This window comes from Poecilia reticulata, chromosome 4, assembly GCF_904066995.2.
Source record: "Poecilia reticulata chromosome 4, P_reticulata-male-v2, whole genome shotgun sequence".
Classification (NCBI taxonomy): domain Eukaryota; kingdom Metazoa; phylum Chordata; class Actinopteri; order Cyprinodontiformes; family Poeciliidae; genus Poecilia; species Poecilia reticulata.
This window is the reverse complement of record NC_088833.1, coordinates 13155296-13177499: the sequence shown is the minus strand read 5'-3', so window position 1 is coordinate 13177499 and position 22204 is coordinate 13155296. Positions and strand designations below refer to the sequence as shown.

Sequence of the window (22204 nt, the reverse complement as noted above, 5' to 3'; positions counted from 1 at the left end):
ACTATTATTCTGTATTTCATTCTATCCACCTTCTCATCAACTCTGTCCAGATTTATATCTCTGCCAAAAATGTATCCCCACAAGATGATTCTGTCACCGCCATGTGTTACTCCGGGAATGTTGTATGTGTGGATCAATGTGCAGTGTATGTTTTCTTCCAAACATTGAATGTTGTTGCACGTTGGCTAAATGCTTAATTTTGTTTTCATCTGACCAGAGCACAGTATTTCCAGAGTAAAAGTCTTTTTATTTTTCTCCCTTGGGAAAAATTTTCCCTGTTACTTGATCAGACGGAATCTGATCAAGTAACAAGGCCAATTTCCATTGTAGGATTCTTTCTGCATTTGACATAGCCTTTGATCATGACATTTGTCTTATTTACCATCAAAATGGTAAATAAGACATTTGATGGTCTTATTTACCATCAAATGGTAAATTTGATGGTAAATAACCCTGACACAGCCCCTCAAGGGCTCAAGATCTCCCTTCTCCAAATACATGAACTTATGTTCATGTATTTATGAACATAAGTTCATAAATACATAAGTACTTATGCGTGCGAAGACTGAGGCAAACGTAGAGGACTGTGGCAAATGATACAAGTTTTACGTGTGAGGGGTTGATTGGACCCCATTTCTAGACACAAGGGTTATTGTACTAAAATATAATGAAGAAAGTTCAAGTGTCTTGAATATTGTCACAAAACACTATAGGTACCAGAGAATCCACAGTAGCACACTACCTGAATCAAGAACAAAACTTTTATCATGTATTGTAGGTTTTCAGTTTTGCCCAGTGAGCCAAAAGAAAACGATTCCTTTAAACAACTGCTTTGAAATCCACTTCAATCTATCAAACAAATAAAGCAAAGGCAGAGCTGTTTTTATTCAAGTGCCTTCTTCTGATTACAAAATCCATTTTAAAGTAGCATTTGGCGGCATGACCCCTGAAGATCAAAGAACCTCGATTGTCAAAATAGTGACATCATCAATTCAGAATCGTTAAGACATATTTTGGGAGGACCTTGAATATGGAGCCTAACTTAATCTTCAATTACCGTTTCATTACCATGACCTATTCTGAACCGTGACATCTGAGAAACTGAATGGACAAATTCTGCTCTTGGATCATCTTCCACCCAGAGTACAATTTTCATTTCTCTGTTGTCATGCCTACTTATGTCATTTGGGGTGGTATAAAGGGCAAACGTCAGCTTGGGAGAGAATAGAGCCTCTGTGTGTGTCTGCAGGACCTCAGAGTAAAGGATAGGATGGAGCATTAAAAGTTCTTAAAAAAATTCATTAGAAGAAATAGTGGAAGAAATGGCAACGCATCCATGCTTCAGGAGCACCATATTTTGTTTTCCATCATACGATACATAAACGTATCGTATGATGGAATGTGAAAGGACTCATAAGTGTTTATGTCAATGTTGCTGTGAAATGCCCAAAGATTCATAAATTAGCTCTATAAAACATATCTAAAACAAATGCTATTTCAGTGACATAATTTTTATAATTTTTCAAATTGAATTGCTTTGACTAAGATTTTAACAAATTTGTAAACTAGAAGAAAAATTTTACCCTATGAATAATTAATAGACTAAACTTATAACAGTGGTTCTGAGCCACATGTTACATTCATGCACCACAGAGTTCAGTGTCCTGCTGCCTAAGGACACCGTAACATGTCGTAGAGAAAAACTGGACATAAACTCACAACTTGCTGACCCCAATAACAACCCTTCCCCTTCCCATAGTTCCATAAATCGAAGGCTCTAAAATACCATGAATCATGTACACAATGCTGTGGAGTTCCCAATCAAACATCTATGATTAATTCTGAAGTGATATGTTTGGTAATGGTTTTCACTACCATCATAAAAATACTTTATGAGGAAACATTTTGTAGGAAAAGGCTGTGAATTTCTCCAGTAAAATTCATGATATTAGCTAATTTATGACCAGCATCACTGTGAGAAATCCGATGGCTTGCGGTAATTAAATAAAATTTCCAACATGGGGTGTTGTGTGTTTGATGTGTTGTGAGAAACACAATATAGTTTCCTGTTTTTGACTGTATGCCAGCAACTGCTACACCAATTTTTGCAGTTAATGGTCTAGTGGCCTAACAGACCATTGTTTACTTTACCCTGATTTTAAGATAAACAAACATACTTTATTTGTGTTCTGTAAAGTGTTAAATAAATTTCCACTTCAGCAGTACATTTTGGCTAAGTATTTTATTCCAATGTCTGTTTAAATCAGATACTTGTTAAAGTAAACATCAGGAAGTCAGAGCAGGATAGAACAGACTAGCTTCAATGAATTTATAGTGATTTGCAGCACAGTATTTACATTATGATCCAAGTAGCAGAAAACTATTTTCATATAAGGCCAATAAACATACATCACATTTATGCCATTTTTCAATGTGGTAATAGGCTTTGTGATAGCACAGCAGCATCAACCATGAGCTAAAACAACAAGAATAAAAAAGGTAGTAGTCTGTTCATTTTATGTTTTCTTTCAAGATATTTTAAAAATATCACATCATAATTGTAATATTTATTGTGGCAGCACCCTCTGGTGGCTATGAATGGATAAACAAAATATCGTGACAAAATACTTACAAGAACATACTACACGTATGAAAGATTACACATGAAGGCCAAGCAATTTTTTATGCACTCTTTTTATAATCAAAACCAGAGGACATCCTTGAAAATCAGTTAACAATAAATAAATAAATCAATAAGTTTCTTTTACCAATTTCACATTAGCATGGCATTGAAAAATGTCTAAACAAAATAACAAAACTTATACGGGTCTTGAATTTAGTAATATTAGTATCCAAAGGCAAATATTATTTTCTTATAGTTTGGCCATGATTGTTCAATAAATGTTTGTTTTAATTGTTTACAAATAATAACGTTAAACACAAATCCTTTTTCTGGGATAAGATCTTATGGAAACTTCACACTCAGTTTAAATTCAGTTAAAACCTTTATGTCATGTCTTATTGAAAAAGTCCTAACATCCTCCAATCAAAGTTCAACTTTTACACTGCATTTGCAATGAAAGGCATTTATAAATTGCTTTTGTGGTCTCGCCCAGCACTCAGGGCACTTTCACACAAGTTACATCTGCCCATTCATGTACAAGTGCACAGAAATCAACTAACTGGGGGTCTAATGTCTTGGTAAAACTGATCTTACCCCTAAGATGACGACATTACCTCCCTATTGAGCCATGGCCATAACCTTTTCAAAGCAGATAAGTCATTTTAACTACTTTACTGACTCACCAAGAGTCCTCTTTGTGGCTAAATGGACACTGAACTTGGCCGATTACCATATATAAAGTAATTACATACTACCAGGAACTGCCAGAGGGCAATAGCCAAATAGCTTAAGTAGAGAATTACAGAAACTGGACTGTTTTGTGGACAAACAAGACATTCTAATAGCCAATGCATAATACATGGAAAACAAGTATTTAACTTGGATTGTCTAACATGTATGTAGGCCTGTGATAGAAGGCGACTTCCTGTCAAGGTTGTACTTTGCCCAATGAATCGAGAAGTTGGTCATCAGTCTTTACAAGGATAAGCTGGTAAAGCAGAACTTGGTCGTAAACAGCATCTTTATGACATTCACACTGAAGTCTTACTTGAAACTCAATCTCAAATGAAACTGTGTAGATTTCCAGTATCTCAGTATCTCTTACTTTTCTTTCCCTGTTTTCCCTGTAGCTGTGAACTGCCATTCCCATGCGGTGCAGGCGCGGTTTTACCCGAGTCCAGAAGGAAATTACTGGGAAAACATCATTGGTTCCCACCGTCTCTGTGAGTTATACTCTTTCCCAGTTTTTACAATAGGCTTGTTTGAAGCCATGAATGAAAAATAACAATACTTTCTTGGTGGTAAGAGGTTTAAGTAGAAATTAGGAATCTTCTATAAGTACTTTAGGGAGGTTCTGTGCTGCCTCATTGTTATTATCCCCTATTTGAAGGATTCAAAGTTGTAGTAGAGATTATAGTGAAGACGTAAAGTCCTCCTTCAGAGTTATACAATATTTGTTTGAGGTAAAACAAAAATACCCCATTTCAAAATTAATAATGTTAAACTGTAGCCCATTGTGAAGTTTGAGGCACACTCTTTGGCAATAGGAAAAGAATAACTAAGTTACAGGCTGAAGGTTTCAGCAGAACCTGAACTATTTTTAAAGTTTAAGTAACACGGTTGTTATGGTAACTTTATGGTAGTTTTATGTTCTGATCAAATTATGAAAGAAAAAAAAAAATCAGGTAATTTGAATCTAATGTAGTTAGTGTGGGTGCCAAAAGCTGGCGGTTGGATAAGTTGCTTGTGGTTAGGTTCAAGAGAAGAAGTTGTCATTCTAAGAGGAAAGAAGCCTCAAGAAGATAATAAAAAACACTTTTATCAAAACACTTTTGTATGTTGGGCTTGCTAATGCTGATGGAAACAGTAGATGAAACATAGAACTGAAAATATCAAAGGAATTATTGTAAAGACCAGTGGTTATGTTGATTGAACTTGATCTCAGTTGCTCTGGTCATTCGATCCACCAGTCTCTCCAGCAAGTTGGAACTATATAGATAAAGTAAAGTGAATTGACATATTTAGTTAAATGAAATTCAACGATTTTGAATGATCACTGACAAATATGTAATTTGTCTTTCACAGTATATTTATAAGAGCAGATGCTACAGACTTTGCTATTCTTGCAGTATTCTTCCCAATGTTAAACACGTTTGCAGAAGAGGGCTGCATTTCTAGGTGCTTGATTTTTACATACCCGTGGCCATGGAAATGATTGTAACACATGAGTTCATGAATTTGAATGAGTGACCAAAAACCTTGATAATATGTAGTGCTCTTAAGATATTGTTGGGTAACTCGATACATTACTAATGGCATTTCGGAGTTTCTGTGCATCTAGTTGCCCAGAATACAAATTGCTGTTTGCTCTTCACATCAAACTTAGAAAAGTTCTCAGAACATGCAGTTTCAATTAGTCATATGGTTTAAAAAAATTGTGATGAGGTTTTATATACTGACCATTTACTTTTAGGCACATTGGAGAGGTGCTGCCATTACTCCACCATAGCAGAGTTAAATCCAAACGGTCTTATTCGTGCAGATATATAAATTATTACTCATTATCGGAACCTCCTATTATTTGACTCAACATTGGTATTTAGATCCAAGAACTTCAAAACTTCTCCTTTAAAATGGATGGACTAATTTTTACAAGTCCAGTTACTTCAGAGAGATGTATTTACTATGCTTCTTCACACTTAATACCTTGGAAGATTTCTTTACCAAATGTCCATACTTACTGGTTTTGGGGATTTTTGTTTTTCTGAGAAGTATCTGACAACTTCTGTCATCCTGTGTCTGTGACTTTTTAAATTTTCACCTGAACACCACAGGTACATTAACTGAAAAATCTAATAATTATTGGTTTGTGTTTTATTGACAATTAATTCAGCTTTTTTTTTTGTAAAATAACAGAAAATATAATTTTTTTTCAAAAGCTTGAACTTTGGCATGATACTGTCAACAACCAGCTGTTAAATTGATCTTATTGCCAAATAATTAGTTTTCCTCATGTTTTTTAGCTTTGGGTCTTACCATTATTCTATGAATTAGATTCATGTCCCTTTGTGAAAATTAATTTTAAGTCCCTATTTATAGTGACAGCCTGTTGAGGTTGAATACAAAAGCAGCTTTTTTTCCTGAATAAAAGAGCTGTTCCCTGTGATATTACAAAGAGGAAAAAAAGGTGGTTAGTCAAGAATTTGCTTAATAATTACTAGAAAATTAAACTCTATTGATGTTCGGAAATGAAAGCTCAGCTCGTCAAATGAATAAATAATTGCTTTCATCAAATCAGACGTTAACAAACAGCCCACACTTAAACACCCACACTGAATTTATTCCTCTACAGCTACCTAATAGCCCCCCACCCCCTCTTATACGCAACCGACCACTTAGACAATTACGGAGTCTGCCTGTTTTGCCTTGAGAACTTTTGTCAGTTTATGAGGTAGATACTGCACTTAGGAAGAAACAATTTGGTGCCCCCATGAGATAGCAGGGTAAAAAAAAAAAATCTCCATAAAATGTTTTGTTACATAGTACAGGTATAACAAGGGCTCCGTATAAAGGCTGTCATGGTCTCAAAAAGTTGAATTTGATGAATTTTGAAAGTGTTATAAAGTATTCAAACATGCATGGTAAGACTCCTAGGGCGCTCAGTGACCTTTTGGTCGTGCTTAGGAAATTCAGTAACTCATGAAGCATCGGAAATTGTAAGGTTTCTATACGTAAACTTCTCTGGGATAAACAACTTTATCTGTATGGGGAGCTATGTTGAATCCTCTCCCTGCACAACTAAAACTGGAGTCAAAGTCGCATTTCATTAGACTAAAGCTGAATCCGTTTCTTAAGAAAGAATTGTGATGTAGTCATGTATGATTTACAAATTTATCATCCTGATGTTACTGGTTTTTATTTTCAATTTTGTATGCATTTATTTTGTTATGTGGCCAAGAGCCCACCTAGTGAGAGATATTACAAATCAGCTTAATTTATAAATGTTGAAATGTAGGCATACTTAGCACTAGTCCGAGTACAAATAATACATTTTAAAAAGTTCAACAAGTATGAAAAGATTTCCAAAGCACTGTTTTAGGCCACTCACACAGTAGCACTCAAAAAGTGTGTAAAAACGTCTGGGAGGGGGGGAAAAAAATCCAGTCATGACGTTTGTTCTAGAGCTTTTTTTTTGTTTTGTTTTGTTTCTTATGATGAATGATGATGAAAAATAACAATTTCCATCAGCGTCAGGCCATCATGTGCCCCCTAGATCCTGTTTGATGTCTCTTTCAAACAAAAAGACACAAACCCCCCACAGAATAAAGAACAAAGGCATGAAACACTTTTCCATATAAATGTGGAGTGGAAAGAACTCTAAAACCAGAGTAAGAGTGAGCAGATGTGCCCGACATGGAGATGACACCATGTTGTTGGCTTTACAAAAAAGCCACATGTGTCTGATGTTGGGGACATGTAAAACATCCATCTTCGTCCGAGCAGCAGAGAGGAAAAGATCTGTGGTGCTGAAGCTGTTGGTTCTGTTGTAATTTTCTTTTTTTGGTGCTTAATTGTCAGCAGCGCCACTCCTCCTGCTACCTTCTGTGGCTTTTTGGGGACAGATGGAACATGTCAGGCGAAGAGGAAGAAACCCAGATGTCAAAAGCACAAAATGAAAACATAAGACATCATCTTAAAGGAACTCATACTGAGGGATGCATGGAAAGTTTTTTAGTTCTTCTCTGGCATTTCTTCTCAGCTTTATATGTTGTGCAATAGGTTGATTTAAAGGGATAAAAACATGTGGATAAAGTGCTTCTATTCTACTTGTTACCTGTCATATTTTTTAAACAATCCAAGATCGTATTCTTGACATGTGGCCTAGCTTCTCCAAGTTTTAAAGTTAAAGAAAGAAAGAAAGCAGGCCTTTTCAAAAATGGCATTAGAGTCTTCCACAGCATTGGCCACAGGCCTGACATTAAGCTCAAGTTCCCATCATGCATTTAGTTCCCATCATGCATTTTAGAGTCTGAGAATCTGAACACTTGAGATTAAGTGACCAGATGCAAACAGAGCCAGGAATAAGACCTGGTGAAGTGGCAAAGTAAATGTATCACACACCTCAATGTGAAGATGAAGAAAGGAAACTAAACAATGCAATTCAATTATATTTATGTCTTAATATGTGCAGAAAAAAAAGAATAGCTATTTTCTAAGTTCTAAAAAAGTAACTTTGAATACTATTTATTTACCATAACATAAAGCACATGTGTAGAATACTTCTGTTAAAGAAATATTACCCAACTCCCTGCAAAAGGAATCAGGCAGTAAAAAAAAAAAAAAAAAAAAAAAAATCACAAGGGAGACGGTCCAATGTCCTTGTTATTAGCAGACATTTCTGGACCTCGATATTTTTTCTTCTCAGAAATATGGAAAAGATAATGACCAAGAACATCAAGAAAAAAAATAAATGTAACTAAAAATTTGTAGGTACTTGGACAGCCATAAGCTTTATTACGGTTCAAAAATCCTTCAGATTAGTACTTTAAAGTATCTTGCTGAAGAAAACAAGGTGTGGAAAGTGTTATAATATGTGCATCCAATATGTTTTTATATTTCTCTTTGCTACTGATTTTGTTGAGTTTATTTCTGTTATTTTGTGTTTAAAAAAATTAAAAAAATTTGAGTTTCTGTATATTAATTTTTGAGCACAAAACAGCTTTGAAGGAAAAAGGGGAGCACAAGGAAAACTCATGGTGTTCGGTTTTTCACTACTGGTTTCTGTCGCAGTCATCATCTTAACTTCTTAACTAACTTGTGACAGAAAGCTATGGGTCTGGTGGTTCTGTTTTTCATGTTACCATATTGTTTCCTTGGTGGCAGAAGTCAAAACAATTCAAGGAGAAGTTGTGATAAATCTCTGGATATGTTCAGAACTCTGTTATATATTTTTCTTCAGACTGTATGTGGACTGTAATGAGTCTAGTTTTGTTTCAATGATAGACTTCAATGGTTTAATTTTGCTACAGGGAAAGCATCAGAAAGGTTCACATTTTAGACCATATAGTCATGATGACCTGACCTATATTTCAAGAGTCAGGAAACTTCTCAGACCTAGACCAGCTGCACAAGCAGTTCAGGCAAGTTTTTTGCTGCCTATTGATCCTGATCCAATACGATCTGGTGTTAATTCCCTGTTGAAAACCACCCAGTCAGTCCAGCGATTTCTGAAAACCACAAGGTTTACACGAACAAGCTCTGCTCCCGAGAAGAACCCAGGAACTAGGCCGGTAATAACAGACCTCTGGGAAAAAAAAAAAGAAGAGAGGTTTTGACCAAAAGAGAGGGTAGGGAAGAGAGACTCACCCCATTCACCCTGTCGTTTTCCTTTCCTGCAGGCTTTGGGAGAATGCTGAACATGCTTCATGTGCAGCTATGTAGTATTAATTACACCCTACATTTTTGATGGCCGGGGTCATGTAACCTGCTGTCTATTTATCCTACAGGTCATTTGCAACATTGGGCCTGGTTTCAGGGCCAAGAGAGGAAGCAAGGAACGAAATCTAAGATGAAGGAGCTAAATTGGTAGCAAATGTAAAGCCTCCAATTCCAAACTGCCCATTGGTCTTAATGCGTTTCACAAGCACCGTACTCACTGTAGTCCAATACGCGCCTACTGGTTGCCTCTGAAATAATATTTCAACAGTGGTTGCAGACACTAAACCGGCGCCATCTCTCAGCTTGGGTTATTCCCACCAAAGTGCTGCATAAGGGATTTAGATTTTTTTTTTTTTTTTTTTTTTTTTTTTGTGGGGGTGGGAGATATTATGTCTTAATGGTGATCAGAAAGTGAAGCAAGACTCATAGCTAAAAAGCCGCAGGTTTGACGTCTGCCTGGATAATTCCTGATGGTGTGAAAATGAGGGGGACAAACAAAATCCACGAAGTTAAAAACTCTCTAAGTCTTTGAAACCATCAAACAAAGGTATCTTTGTAGAAAACAAACTGAAAATACACCTATTGACAATGAGAAACCATTTACCAATATTTTCAGTGTTTCAGGTAAGTCATATTTGAAGAACATATTTTCTTAATGTTTGAGATCAGTGCCTTAAGGATGTTTTTGTTGGGGATGAGCTGCCATTCTGCTGCAGCTGAACTCTAAGTGATGAGTTTGACCATCTCATTTCCATTTAAACGGCTCAATGGAGTCCCATTTGCTCTCTGCTATCCTGCAGCCAAAAAGGCTCAATAAAAACCAATGAGCTGATGCAAACAGGAAAACCTAGTTGTTTTCTTATACAAACAGCATATGGTTTTTTCAATGTGGCTGCACATGGTAGCACTGCTTCAACTTCATTTCCCTGCCTGCATCAAGTTTGTCCTCTGGCCATCTGCACTGTTAAAGTTGCTTCTAAGTTTTTTTTTTTTGCTTGTTTTCTTTTCTTTTTCTTTTTTTTGTAGTAAACACTTCAAAAACTTTGTTCAGTAGTCAGTGGTAACATTTATCCAGAGGTTGTTGTTACCTTAATGGCACATTTCAAGTCTAGAGCTAGACTTTATTTCTTTTGAAGATTGGCAATGAGAAGTGGAAGAGATGTTTCGAGTTGCATGTCTTTTATTTTAGCAGCCTCTTTTGGAAGCAAATATCATGTCAGGAACATTTATGTTAATGTTCCTAAAGTAAACAGTATCATTTCTCTAAAACAAACTCCTCTAAAAAAGTGATATTTTTTTTCTCCATTGGGTTATCTCTACTGAACACTAAAAGAAGAAACAGGTTTTTGAAATTTTCTAAGGTTGTAATATCTATCTAGTATCAGTACTACCGATGTTATACATTGTTATATGTTAACATTTAAATTACACTATAAAGTAGACAAAGAACCAGCAAAAACTAGTAGGTAATAAAATCCATGATTTAATTTGTAATTAATTATTAATAATTATTTATCCCAACTATTTAACTACACAAAACAAAGTTACAAATTGAAAATAACACTTAGTTAACAGTTCTTTCACTTGATGATATCTAAGTACAGTGTAAGGGTAATATTTTCCAAACACACACCTCCCTCAAACTTCAGAAATTCCTCTTGGTTTCAAAAATGTCAACAAGCTATCACTTTAGCCAGCATAATTGTCTCATTCTAAGTGTGTTTCAAACATTTCAAATAATACAACTAGGTTTTGAACAGAAAGGTTTCTGTTCAAAATATGGCACTGTAACATGAAATCCTGAAATTGTAAATTGTGAATTATGATATTTATGATATTAACTCTTATTAAACTATTGGTGTTGAATGACTCCAAGTCTGAGGAAACAATTGAAACTGCTCTGGAGCAGGAAAACTATTTTATGTAAAAGGTATGTGCTACACACATTACAGATTACTGATGGCTTGATTGTCTTTAGCACATTTTCAATAAAGGTGCTTTTGATTTCAGAAAAAGATAATAGATAATAATCTAATGCTTTTGTTTTTTTTCTGTGGTTTTCTGAGATTAGGGAGATACAATGGTGCAGATAAAGTACAAATATGAAGTTCAACAAACAATAGGCTTTTGATAAGACCATAAAACGTTTTCTCCCATCATGCAAAACCATCTACACCTAATGTGGCAGGCTACTGCGCTGAAATGTAAAGATCCATGTTAGAAAACTGCAAATGAAACAACTCCGGCATTGACACCAGAAATGTTGTAAACTCACATGTTACTTAGATACAACCTTCAAAATTATTTCAATAAATCCAATAGGAACTGTCAGGGCAACTCGGGCTATAATGCAGCTTACCACCGTCATCGTGTGAGTGTGTGCATGAATGGGGTGAATGACTGGTTAGTGCTTTGGAATCTTCAAAGCAGTCTGAGCTAGATAAAGCTCTTTACAAGCTCAGGCCATTTAAGATTTAATTAATATTACACATCGGGTCCTGTCATATAAATCCAATAAAAGAAAATGTATTTCACTTTCTCTTCATTTACGCCACTTCTGCGTACTACAAAAGCCCATTGAGAAATATCTCTGGTCTATGGTTGCTGGAATCTGATGTTTGTTGATTCTTAGTCCAACTTCCTGCTGGCATCACTCTCTGTCCACCCCAATGAGTTAGTGAAGATGCAAGCTTTTGCCATTTTAGTAGAAGAAATTTCATTATATTCAAGTTTTTGACAGAAAAGTTTGCGTGTAAATTGAATATGACTCATGCATGCAGGAGTCAGATATCCCTCTCAGAATGTAATACAAAAGGCTCTTTGTATTCATTAAAATCCTTCCAAACATTTGTTGTAGTTAGATTGATGTTTGACACAGAGGCTTCTTCCATTATGGAGACAAGCCAAAGCAGCACAGCTGCCCATTCATGATTGTTTGGCGAGTCAAAGAAGAGTCGGAAAGTTTGCAACAACTTCTGTGGATCTGTCTGTTTGATTGCTTCCATTGCACATTAACAGGAGAAATGATGGCTTTAATCTCTGTTGATAAATTCTGCACCAAAATCACCACTAGGGGGCCTCAGGATACATAGAATGTGAGCCATTTCAATATTCTAAAATGCAATCAAATCATCTACTGTCGATATGATTTGATTTAAGATCACCTTTTTTTCTAATTTTATTCATTATTTGGGGGGTTCAGAGCTTTAGATGATATTACATAACATCACATATAAGACTAGTTAGGGGACTTACTGCTTCCTGATATGCTTGCTTACAAATATTGAGTCAAACTAAGCTAATTTTTGTCAAACTAAACAAAGACAATGACGGAGATTTTAGAAATTATCAATAAGATTTCTCACGTTGTAGTGATCAGCCCTTACTATGAAGTGTGTTGCTGCCCTCTGCCTGACATATGTCAGTAGTAAACATGCTCTCCTACAGTAAAAAAATTAATAAATTGGATTTAAAACAATAGAACAGTCTGAAAGACATGTTTTTTTCAGTTGTGAGTAGTATTAATTTTTATCTGGTTGAGGGATATATATATATATATATATATATATATATATATATATATATATATATATATATATATATTAGAGATGTGCCGATCAGGTTTTTTCCTGCCGATTCCGATCACCCATGAGGGCCGATCACCGATACCGATCACATAATTATTATTTTTTTAATCATAAGCACTACTGGTTACATTATGTGGAAAAAGGAACCATGAATTCACCTTTAGACAAAAACGGATGAATGGATAGATGGATAAAATGATCAAAGAGAAAGCACACAGAGGTATAAGGAGTCACCTATGAAAGAACATGAGAGTAAAATTAATACTAAATACTACTGAATCACAAAGAATTTGTAATGGGGAAAAAAAGCAGAAGCGACAGGCAATTGGAGCATGAACATTTACACTAACACCAACACCTATCAGGGATTTAGTATGATTATAAACCAAACTTCTGGATTGAAAAAAAAAAGTGTCTTTCCAATACTGACCCATAGTATAGCTACCAAGCATTAATAAGTAGTAGTAATTTATTGAACTCACTATCTATACCACGAGACATGTCACCACAAAGTCACTGTAATATAAAACTCAAGGAGTTCAGTTTACATTTGACCTTTTAATACAGAATGAAATACATAAAGGAGATAAAACAAAAATCTGCACAGCCATTAACCTGAATTATGTGTAGTAATACAATGTCTTCCTTTATGACATGTAAAACCAATGCACATATGATGGAGTACATCTGATGAAATTGAAATTATTGTGCATAAATACAGCAAATGACGATAGGTCTGGGAAAGGAAGGCAAAACGTTATCACAGGATGTAGTGTGCCTTGTACCAGCTATTGAGAATGCAGAGCGCCAACAGATAACGGCGTCATAATGTCACCATCTAAAGACGCAGCAGTGTATGGTGACACGTTATAAAAAAAAAAGGTGATTCAAACTATTTACACCAAAGTCATAAGACACAATATACATGATCTGCTTCATTAACATCCTGAGGCTACGGATTGGTGGTTCAGTCACTTTCTGATGATTCACTAGCTGATGAAGAAGAGGAGGATGACTTATGTTTTCTTTTTCTCTCTTTCTTTTTGTGATGTTTCCCATGCTCCTTTTTGGGTTTTTTGCTTTTCTTCTTGTGACTTTGTTTCTTTTTCTTTCTCCCGTCTTCCTCGTCTGATGAGGAGCTGGATCTGCTGTGTTTCTTTCTCTTTTTTGGTCCGTCGTCACTGGATGATGCAGATCTAAGTGAAAATTAAAAAAATAATAATAATTGAGCTAAAAGGAACATGGAGAGCTTAGTTATTGGTCAGGTCCTGTATGTACTTCAACCTTACAAAGTGTCATTATGAATATATATTTCTGCACTCTTCTCACATCAAATCAAGAGCATTTAAGTAAAGATTTTATGCTGAAGCTGAACTGTGTTTTTTAAACTAACCTTTTTCTTGATTTTCTGTCTTTGCTCTTCTTTCGTTTACGTCTCTTTTTTCTGTCATCTTCATCATGAGAACCTGAAACATAACATTGTAGAAAGAAAAGGTCAGTGTTCGAAAAAAAAAAAAAAACCCTTAATATTTTAATAACGGAGCACATGTATTTCAGAAGAACATTTTACTATTACGAGCATTTACATATAAACCTCACTGTAATTCCTGTTCTGAACAAGGCTGAATATGGTTGTAACATAGCAAAAAGCGGAAGATGGGAAGGGCTGTGTATACTTTCCAGATGCTATAACTAAACTTCACATTAGTGCTTATTTGTGTTTTCGTGTTTGAGATTCATCAACAAACACACAAGACACACACATAAATATGTCATTTGCAATGATGACAGCAACAGTGCAATGTATTTGCATAGTTTTCTTAAAATTATCTATATGAATTTGTACTTAAAAAATGCTTGACATGGAATCCAACCTTTTTGGCGCAGAACACTTCGACCCAATTTTTCACTGTGCTGAGAAGCAGGCACGTCGTCTTCACTCTCCTCGCTGCTGGTGCTGCTTACATCCAGAACAATGTCCTTCTGGGGGTCAACTCGGACGAAATTTCGACACTCGAATGTTAAATGGCCCGCTGCAAAATAGGTGAAAAGGGAGCATTAGGAGAAAGGAACCACTGGCATCAGAACTAAGAATGGCGTTACACCTAACTTCAATGTGACATTTACAGTTGAGGTCAGAATTATTAGCCAAGGTGATGAAGTCACACAAAGCTATTAATATTTTCATTGAAATTGACCAAACTAAAAACTGTTCACACTTGTATTGCTTCCAAAAGAACAAAAACAAAATCTCTCCTTTGCCTTCTCCCAATCCTCTAAACGAGCGTGGCAATCAAGTGAATATAACCTGCACAATTCGAATTAACTGCAACTTCACAACGAACAAAACCCCTTTAGAAGTAAAACTGCATTATAATTAGTACAGAAAACTTGTTCTCTAAATTGTGGTGTGAAGCTTTACTTACGATATCCACATTTCTTACACCCAGCTCTGATGTTGTCCTTATTAGGTCCTGAAAGAAAACAAAAGGAAAAAAGTTAAATAATTAAATACAGACCAGTGGGCCTTACCATAAATAATGAAGATACATATTTTTATAACACATCCATTGACTGACCTTCAACAGTGGTAGATCAGTAAAACGATATAAAAGATCCTTTTGCCTTAGAACCCCTAAACCCCTGCTAAAATTGTACCATTTGTTAATTTATAAACTATACAAATATCAAACAGTACCTTCTGCTTAAAAGAAAAATAAGGTCTCATCTCAGGTATAAATTACTTAACTATTTGATGTTTAAAATTAATACGGAGATATCATCCGGTTAGCACTACTTTAATTGTAATGTTATTGTCCAAGCCTTTGCTTAACATCACTCCGATAATAGCAACCAAGAAACAGCAGAAATAAAATACATACCAGGAAGCGCCATTATAGTTTATGGGACAAAGTCAATGCTGTTGAAAAATGTATGTTGTTTAAGCGCGAAGTCCGAAGGCAAAATACCGTCGGCCGGAAACATATATTTCTAGAAACTACCAGGTTCCTCTGTCTTCTTCTTTGCTTTGTATGTTCGAAGCTTTCCACATTGTGCAAAGCCGCCATCTTCTGGTCCGTGTTGAAAATGCGACGACAGTCTGCACGTACTTCATATATACATATTATGGAGCAAGGCTTTTAATCTTTTCCTATTTTTTTTCTTTTAAAAAAAACTAACTAAATAAATACAAGGCAGGCAAAAAAAATAAAAAAAACTTAATAAACAAAAAGCAGTATAAAGAATGTAGTAATCTAGTTTTTTTACTTTATAAGTCCAATAGTAAATTTAATACTTGTGATTTTTTTTTAAATTATTCAACTAAAATAAAAATTTTAAGGTATATAGACCTCTTAAAGATCAGTTTTTCTGTTAACATGATATAACACAGTTAGCCTTTCAATACATAATACCAAACTTTTGATTTTAATGAACAATATTTTTTGTGTTTTTGTCTGCGAGATTGCTAAATCTTTTTTCACTGTTCCAGATACAATTTTTTTTTTTACATTTGCCTTTTGTTGTTAACTATGTCATCTCACCATCCTATGTATTTGTTGCAATAATCTAGTCCCTTGGTTCCCAAACTGCTGTATAAGTATCAGCATTGCTAAATGAGCTGCTGTAGAAATACTCTGAAGAGAAGTTGCTATTAAATTCAGGTCAACCACAAGACTTAACAAGTCCAAACTAAAAGGATGAGAAAGTATTTTGATGGAAAGAGAAGTAGTGGAGAAAACTTCATGAAGCATCAGGATGAATTGAGGCGAGTGTCAGTGTACCAGGGACAAACCCTGAAGTCAGAACTTTGATTTTGGAATTATATCTAACTCAAATGAATTGTGCTCATATTTCAATCTAGAATACCAGTTGGTTTTAAACAAACTGATTTGTTCAAATGTTGCGCAGTGACATGTAAATGAACAAATTACAATTTCTCTTGAAGCTTTCACTAAGCTGTCATGAAAAATATGCTACTCCATTTCATTCATTCATTAAGAAATGTTAATGTATCAACGTGTTGTGTTTTATTTTTATGAAAAAGAAAAACACTTAATTGCAGGTAAACACATGATCTCACATTTTATTCAGCACCTTTAAAACATGATAGAACTCATAGTGGGTCCTATTATGGTGTTCTGGTCACTTAATGCTGCAGCAAAGCATCAACAACCATGATGATCCTAGCTCGATGCTCCACAGTTGGTATGAGATTCTGTTTTTGGAATGCTTCATTTGGTTCACACTAAGCATGTCTTATTGTCAAAATAATTCAATTTTGATTTTTTTAAAGGAATTTTTTAAGCATTGTTTGGTTGAGTGTTGGGGTAAACCTGACATATTTTTTATTATGTATACATGACTTCCATATTGGATTTTAAAACCTTGTTAAGATGAGAAGCCTCTGACTTTCCAAATTGAAATGTTGGCTTCTTGGTTAAAAATATAACAGATAGTTAGTTACATGACTACAAAATTCTGTTGGAGTTTTGTTTTAAAATGTCAGGGTTTGGGGACTTGGAAAACCTGAACTGAGGTTGGACTTGTTATAAAAACATTGGAGAACTATTACTTTAGTTTTAGCTCTCGTTGCATACTGATCTCAGAGTTTATTTCCAGAACACTTTCATGTCTTAGTATCAAAACAAACCTCTATCCACTGGAAAGCCAAAGTCGCTGCTATAATTTGTGCAGCAAACAGTGCCAGTGTATTTGTAGTTCTTGTTGAAGAGATTAAACCAAGCTTGAGAACTAAATATGCATCTGACAATTTACATGTTTATGCTTTCATTGGGCCATGTGCAAATACTTGCAGATAATTTAGTAATCACTAATATATGTTCCAACCCATTTTCCAGAATCAGCATCTTGTCTACAAGAGCTAAATCTGCTTTTGGGTAAGTCAACATCCCTGGTGGCCTTTCTTCCCAGGCCATAAGAAGAAGAAGAAGCCATGGCCTCTTTTTTAAATTTTTTTTATTGAACCTTTTTTAAAAAAAAAAATTCATAGTACTTTATCAAGACAAAAAATAACCTGTGTGTCATTTATTCTCCTGTAATTCTTTTAAAGTCACTTACAGATGTTTGAAACTGTGCAGGCAACCTAAAACTAACAATGTAGGTCAAAGTGCTGAGTTAATGTTCTGGGCCAGATGAGTGTTTTAGGGTGCCAGATGGGCAGTGGTCGACACCAGAGCTACGTGCCAAAGCCTTTAAACATCAGATAAATAGTATTTGTTTTACTATCCCCAATCGCTCTAAACAATAAAATAAAGTTTTTAGCAATCACTGCACCTTTTCATGATTGATTTCCCAGCAGAGCCCAGTTGTGGTTTTTTGTCAAGGGTTAATCGACGACAGCCAGTCTGGCAAATGGAAAATGCTGACAGATGTGGGGCCCCGAGACATGCTCTCATCATTATGTCTGTGGCCGTGACACAAATGAACAGAAAGACATACACACACACGCATACTATCTAAATCCTAAGCTTCTGATGATGCTACATGTCTTTGCAAAAGCTAAAAATAATACTTAATTTGAACTGCAAGAAAATATTAAATTACTACTCTGCATAAATCATTGGACTCTTAACAAGTTGATTCCTATCTCCTAGCTCAGCTAAGACACTTTGATCAGTTACAGTTCATCTCGTCTTTTGCTCACAGACTTCAACTTCTGTTATTCAAACCCTTGAAGAAAGTTCTATTTGACATTTTAGTACCTTTGTTTTCTATCACAACTCCTTTAAAGTTCTTTCATCTTAAGGCCTTTGAATGCAGCACATAAATGTCATTCCACTTTTTTAGTTTGAAATAGAGTGCTTCATTTGATTGATTCTCAAATTTAAATAAAAATTAGTTTTTTGCTACCTTATGAGTAAGTTGTAGTTTAAATGCAGCAAACCTTTCAACATTTACATTAATTTTAATCTCACATCTTATATTCTGTACAGACGTTGATGAAACAAAGCTGCGACACAGTTCAAAAGTACACACTTTATCTCTGCTGCTTTACGGCCTCAGATGAGAGATTAAAGCAGCAATCATGACTCAGAAACATGCAGATGTTTTCTGAGATTGGTTTTGTGTGTGTGGAGCTGTGAGGAGAAAGTCTGTAGCTAATTCAATTTGTATTGCTGGAAACTGCAAAGACCTTTCGCAAGCATTGCAAACTATTTCAGGTTAAAGTCCTATAAGTCCTATGAAGTCCATAAATGTTTTACATTTTATGAAATGTAAAACATATGTCTGAAAGGAATGATGGTACTGCTTAATAAGAATTATGTTCAATGTAATACGTTCAAGCACAATAAACACAACATTTCACAGAATTTCTTTTGTAATGTCAAGGTATTCAGTAAAATGAATATATGTATTTTAATAAAAGCCAGCCTCTTTTACACCTTAGGTATCAAACCAGCAGGTGACAGTGTTGCCAAGTAGGTAGTTTCACATACCATCTGATCCATTTCAATAAGAACATATATATATATAAAAAGAAAATGGTCCTTTAAAATATATGACAGAATTAAATCACTTTCATTTGAAAAACTTTTAAGAAATGTAGTATGACTTTCAGGTTTAATCAAACTTCAAATTATTCAGACATTATACATAATTTCCAAGGTTTTTTCATCCGTTTCACATAATATATAAAGTTAGCTAACAAAAAGCTCAGGTGTTCTTGAAGGATTTTTCTGACAAAATAATTTAATATTTCAAAGGTACCAGCAAGGGGATGGGCACAAAAATAAAAATTTAAAGAAAATAAGTGACCACATAAAAACATGGATAAAAAACAAAATCAAGCCAGTAACACTGAAAAAGTTCCACCAGCCAAAAAGTGTTTACCAGAAAGCTGAAGATAAAGACTGATTTCATTTTCTAGAATGAAAGTAACCATATTCACAAAAACTAAAACTTTTTAAGTTTTGGTATGAGCATGTCCGAGTTATATATGACAGAAAATCTGTATTTCACCTGAGGTGGCTGTGAACTTAAGATGTCCTCACAAAATGAAATATTTGGAGAACCTTTTTAGAGTTGGAGTTTTCAAGTATTGTCAAGTCTAGTTGTGGCATGCTGATAAACATCTTCCAAAAGAAAAACAAACTACAACAAAAAGGCTAAAATTAAATTCAAAAGTAGTTTAGCAGTGTATAGTTTGAGGTTGTGTGCATGATGTGGCACACATCATGCACACAACCAGATCATTGTAGGCTTTTTTCATCCTTAAAAGATTTGTTCACTTTGCAGTGAAACTGCACATGATGTATGCCAGCATAAAAGTGCAAAAGGTTAGTTAATGATTTGTTATAGCCTTTGAAATCCACTGTATGCTGCTGCTCCCATTTGAGTGTATTCATGTCATCTGTTGTATTTGTGAAGCTTGTATTTTTTCTAACATTACTATATTACTATATATTTTTCTTTTCTGCTTATTTTTCACTGACTTGGAGTTCTATCTACAAATGTTAATTTTATGGAATTCAAATTAGTGTTATTTGAAAAAAAAGTTACATGAATATACATGTAACTACTTCAGAGAACATTTAAGTACTTCAACTTAGGTTTTTTTTTATCTAAAAATATTTGAAAACAATGTCTTATTTCAAATCTAATTTCTAATCTAACATCAACCCTTCATTAACTGCCTTCAATAAAGGTTTTTCGTAAACGTATGAAGTAAAATATAGCATTGAAATAATGTGTACACCCCCCCAAAACAAAAAAAATCAGTTTATAATGTATTCCAAGTTTGGGAGCCAACATTCCAATTTATAATTCACATCTCTGGCACAAAGATTCAGCTACAAACTGTGGCTATACATAAGTGGTCTGGTGGTTCCTGAAATCCCTTTTTCCCCCCAACCAGAATGTTCTTGTTGCCTAGTTTTATGTTACCAAGGAAGTGCCTGGAGAGCTCGACTGTGCGCGGCAACATGATTAAGTATGACAGGGTTCCTTTCACTGACACAAGACAAATTCATATACTTTGCCTGTTAAGCTTTATTTAATTCCAGAAATGTTTGGAGCTCCAAAATTAAAATTTATTTGTCCTGTTGGAGAAATGTAAGAGTGAGTTAAATTTATTGGCAATCTGTCCAGTGGTCTTTTACCCAAAAGGATCTATCTGACAGTAATAAATTATCTAGACATAAATATTAAAATTCATTTTTTTTGGCTAGCGGCTAACAGTGGAACAGTTTTGTATTCACAAAAAATTAATAACTCAAGAATAAAACCGTATTGTTCCTAAATAAGAAAGGCCTACACGTCTTTTTTGTCTTTGACACACATGAAGGTAAACCACGGGTTTGCCTTTATGCCTCAAAGGAAATTCAGCAGCACCCTGCTGCATCTATCAACCTTTATAAGTTGATAGATGCTTTCAACTTACAAAAGTTGATAGCATCTATTTCAAAGCAAGATCTTATTTTAATTTATTCATCCTGGTGAAAGAGTCAAAGTGGTTCAGTGAAGAAGATAAATTCTAAAATTCTCCCTAAATGTTCTAAACTGTAATGTTCACTGTAACAAACAAGATGACAGAGGATGCGGAAAACCTGTGGTTAATGCTACGTTACACACAGGTCATTAATAAAGTCAGCAGTTCACTTAATTAGAAACATCTCTATATTTCTATGGGTGGTCCATTGTGGTTACAGAAAAAATGTCCATGGTTTGTCAGAGCGGTAATCCATATGCGAGTGTGCTACCTAAAAACTCAGTTTGGAAAACGAAATGAACAGCTCTGTTGTAGTTGAGTGAAGTAGCCTGTCCGTCTCACAACACCTCCACCACATTCACTGCTAGCACTCTTTCTGGTCAGCACCTGGAGACTGCAGAGGATGTTTTTGGACAGAAGCTTGGCTGGATAAATAAACCTATGTCTGACCTCAAGCGCCAGTCACAGAGTTTTCTAACCTCACGACCTGACACGGTGTTCCCACATCAGGCCTGGGTGGTCATTAAGGAAATAAAAACTTTTTGGATTATTTCAAACTGTGGAAACAAAAGAAATGAGGAAAAGAGAAAGACAGGATTCGGCTTTCAATTTATTATGACTCATCCTTGTTATCATTCATGTCCCTTTAAGATAACTAACAACTGATATGTGAATGTTTTTTTTCTTCTAATTTGTATGTGACAGTGGTTTCTTTGTTGTATTACCATGTTAGCCAAATAGCAACATTAGATGTTTATTCAGTCTACACGGTATTTGAGACCTAAAACAAATCCCTAATTTCTTATGTTTTTTATACTATTGTAGGACTTCTCTGTGCTTGAGAGGCAGATGCATTTTGCACTGAAACTTTCCAGAAATTCACAGCTGGGAACCTGATTTATAAGAAGCACAAGGCACACCGATGTTTACGTGCAAAGAGTCTGAGCAGGAAACTGTTTGCCTGGTGTGAGTCTGAGTGGTGCAGTAGCTGTGTTGCAAAAAGTTACAATAAATCAAGCTACTTGGAGACCAACCAGGTTTTGACATGATTCAGCCTCAGTATTTATTTTTAATAATTCTTAATAATAACCAATAGGAGTGCATGTG

The 22204-nt window shown here is 35.0% G+C and overlaps 2 protein-coding genes across 2 annotated transcripts in view; one reads left to right on the top strand and one right to left on the bottom strand.

Annotated features, from left to right (window-relative positions):
- Nucleotides 1-3734: 3734 nt before the first annotated feature.
- Nucleotides 3735-22204, top strand: part of alpi.1 (alkaline phosphatase, intestinal, tandem duplicate 1) — a 37377-nt gene continuing 18907 nt past the window's right edge. The window contains exon 1 of the mRNA XM_081606267.1: nucleotides 3735-3846. The gene's annotated coding sequence lies outside the window, so the exon portion shown is untranslated. The remainder of the gene's footprint in view (nucleotides 3847-22204) is intronic.
- On the bottom strand, nucleotides 13192-15689 carry srek1ip1 (SREK1-interacting protein 1). Its single transcript, XM_008406806.3, has 5 exons — nucleotides 15531-15689; nucleotides 15075-15122; nucleotides 14523-14681; nucleotides 14042-14114; nucleotides 13192-13844 (listed from the first exon to the last, which is right to left on the bottom strand). The coding sequence occupies exons 1-5, from the start codon at nucleotides 15541-15543 to the stop codon at nucleotides 13616-13618; spliced, it is 522 nt and encodes a 173-aa protein (XP_008405028.1). The 5' UTR covers nucleotides 15544-15689; the 3' UTR covers nucleotides 13192-13615.

Excerpts from the sequence above, each read along its gene's own strand:
- srek1ip1 (XM_008406806.3), bottom strand. Across the intron at positions 14,115-14,522 it reads AAGTGTTCTGCGCCAAAAAG|GTTCTCATGATGAAGATGAC; the intron begins GTTGGATTCCAT and ends GTTATGTTTCAG. Across the intron at positions 13,845-14,041 it reads GACAGAAAATCAAGAAAAAG|ATCTGCATCATCCAGTGACG; the intron begins GTTAGTTTAAAA and ends ATTTTCACTTAG.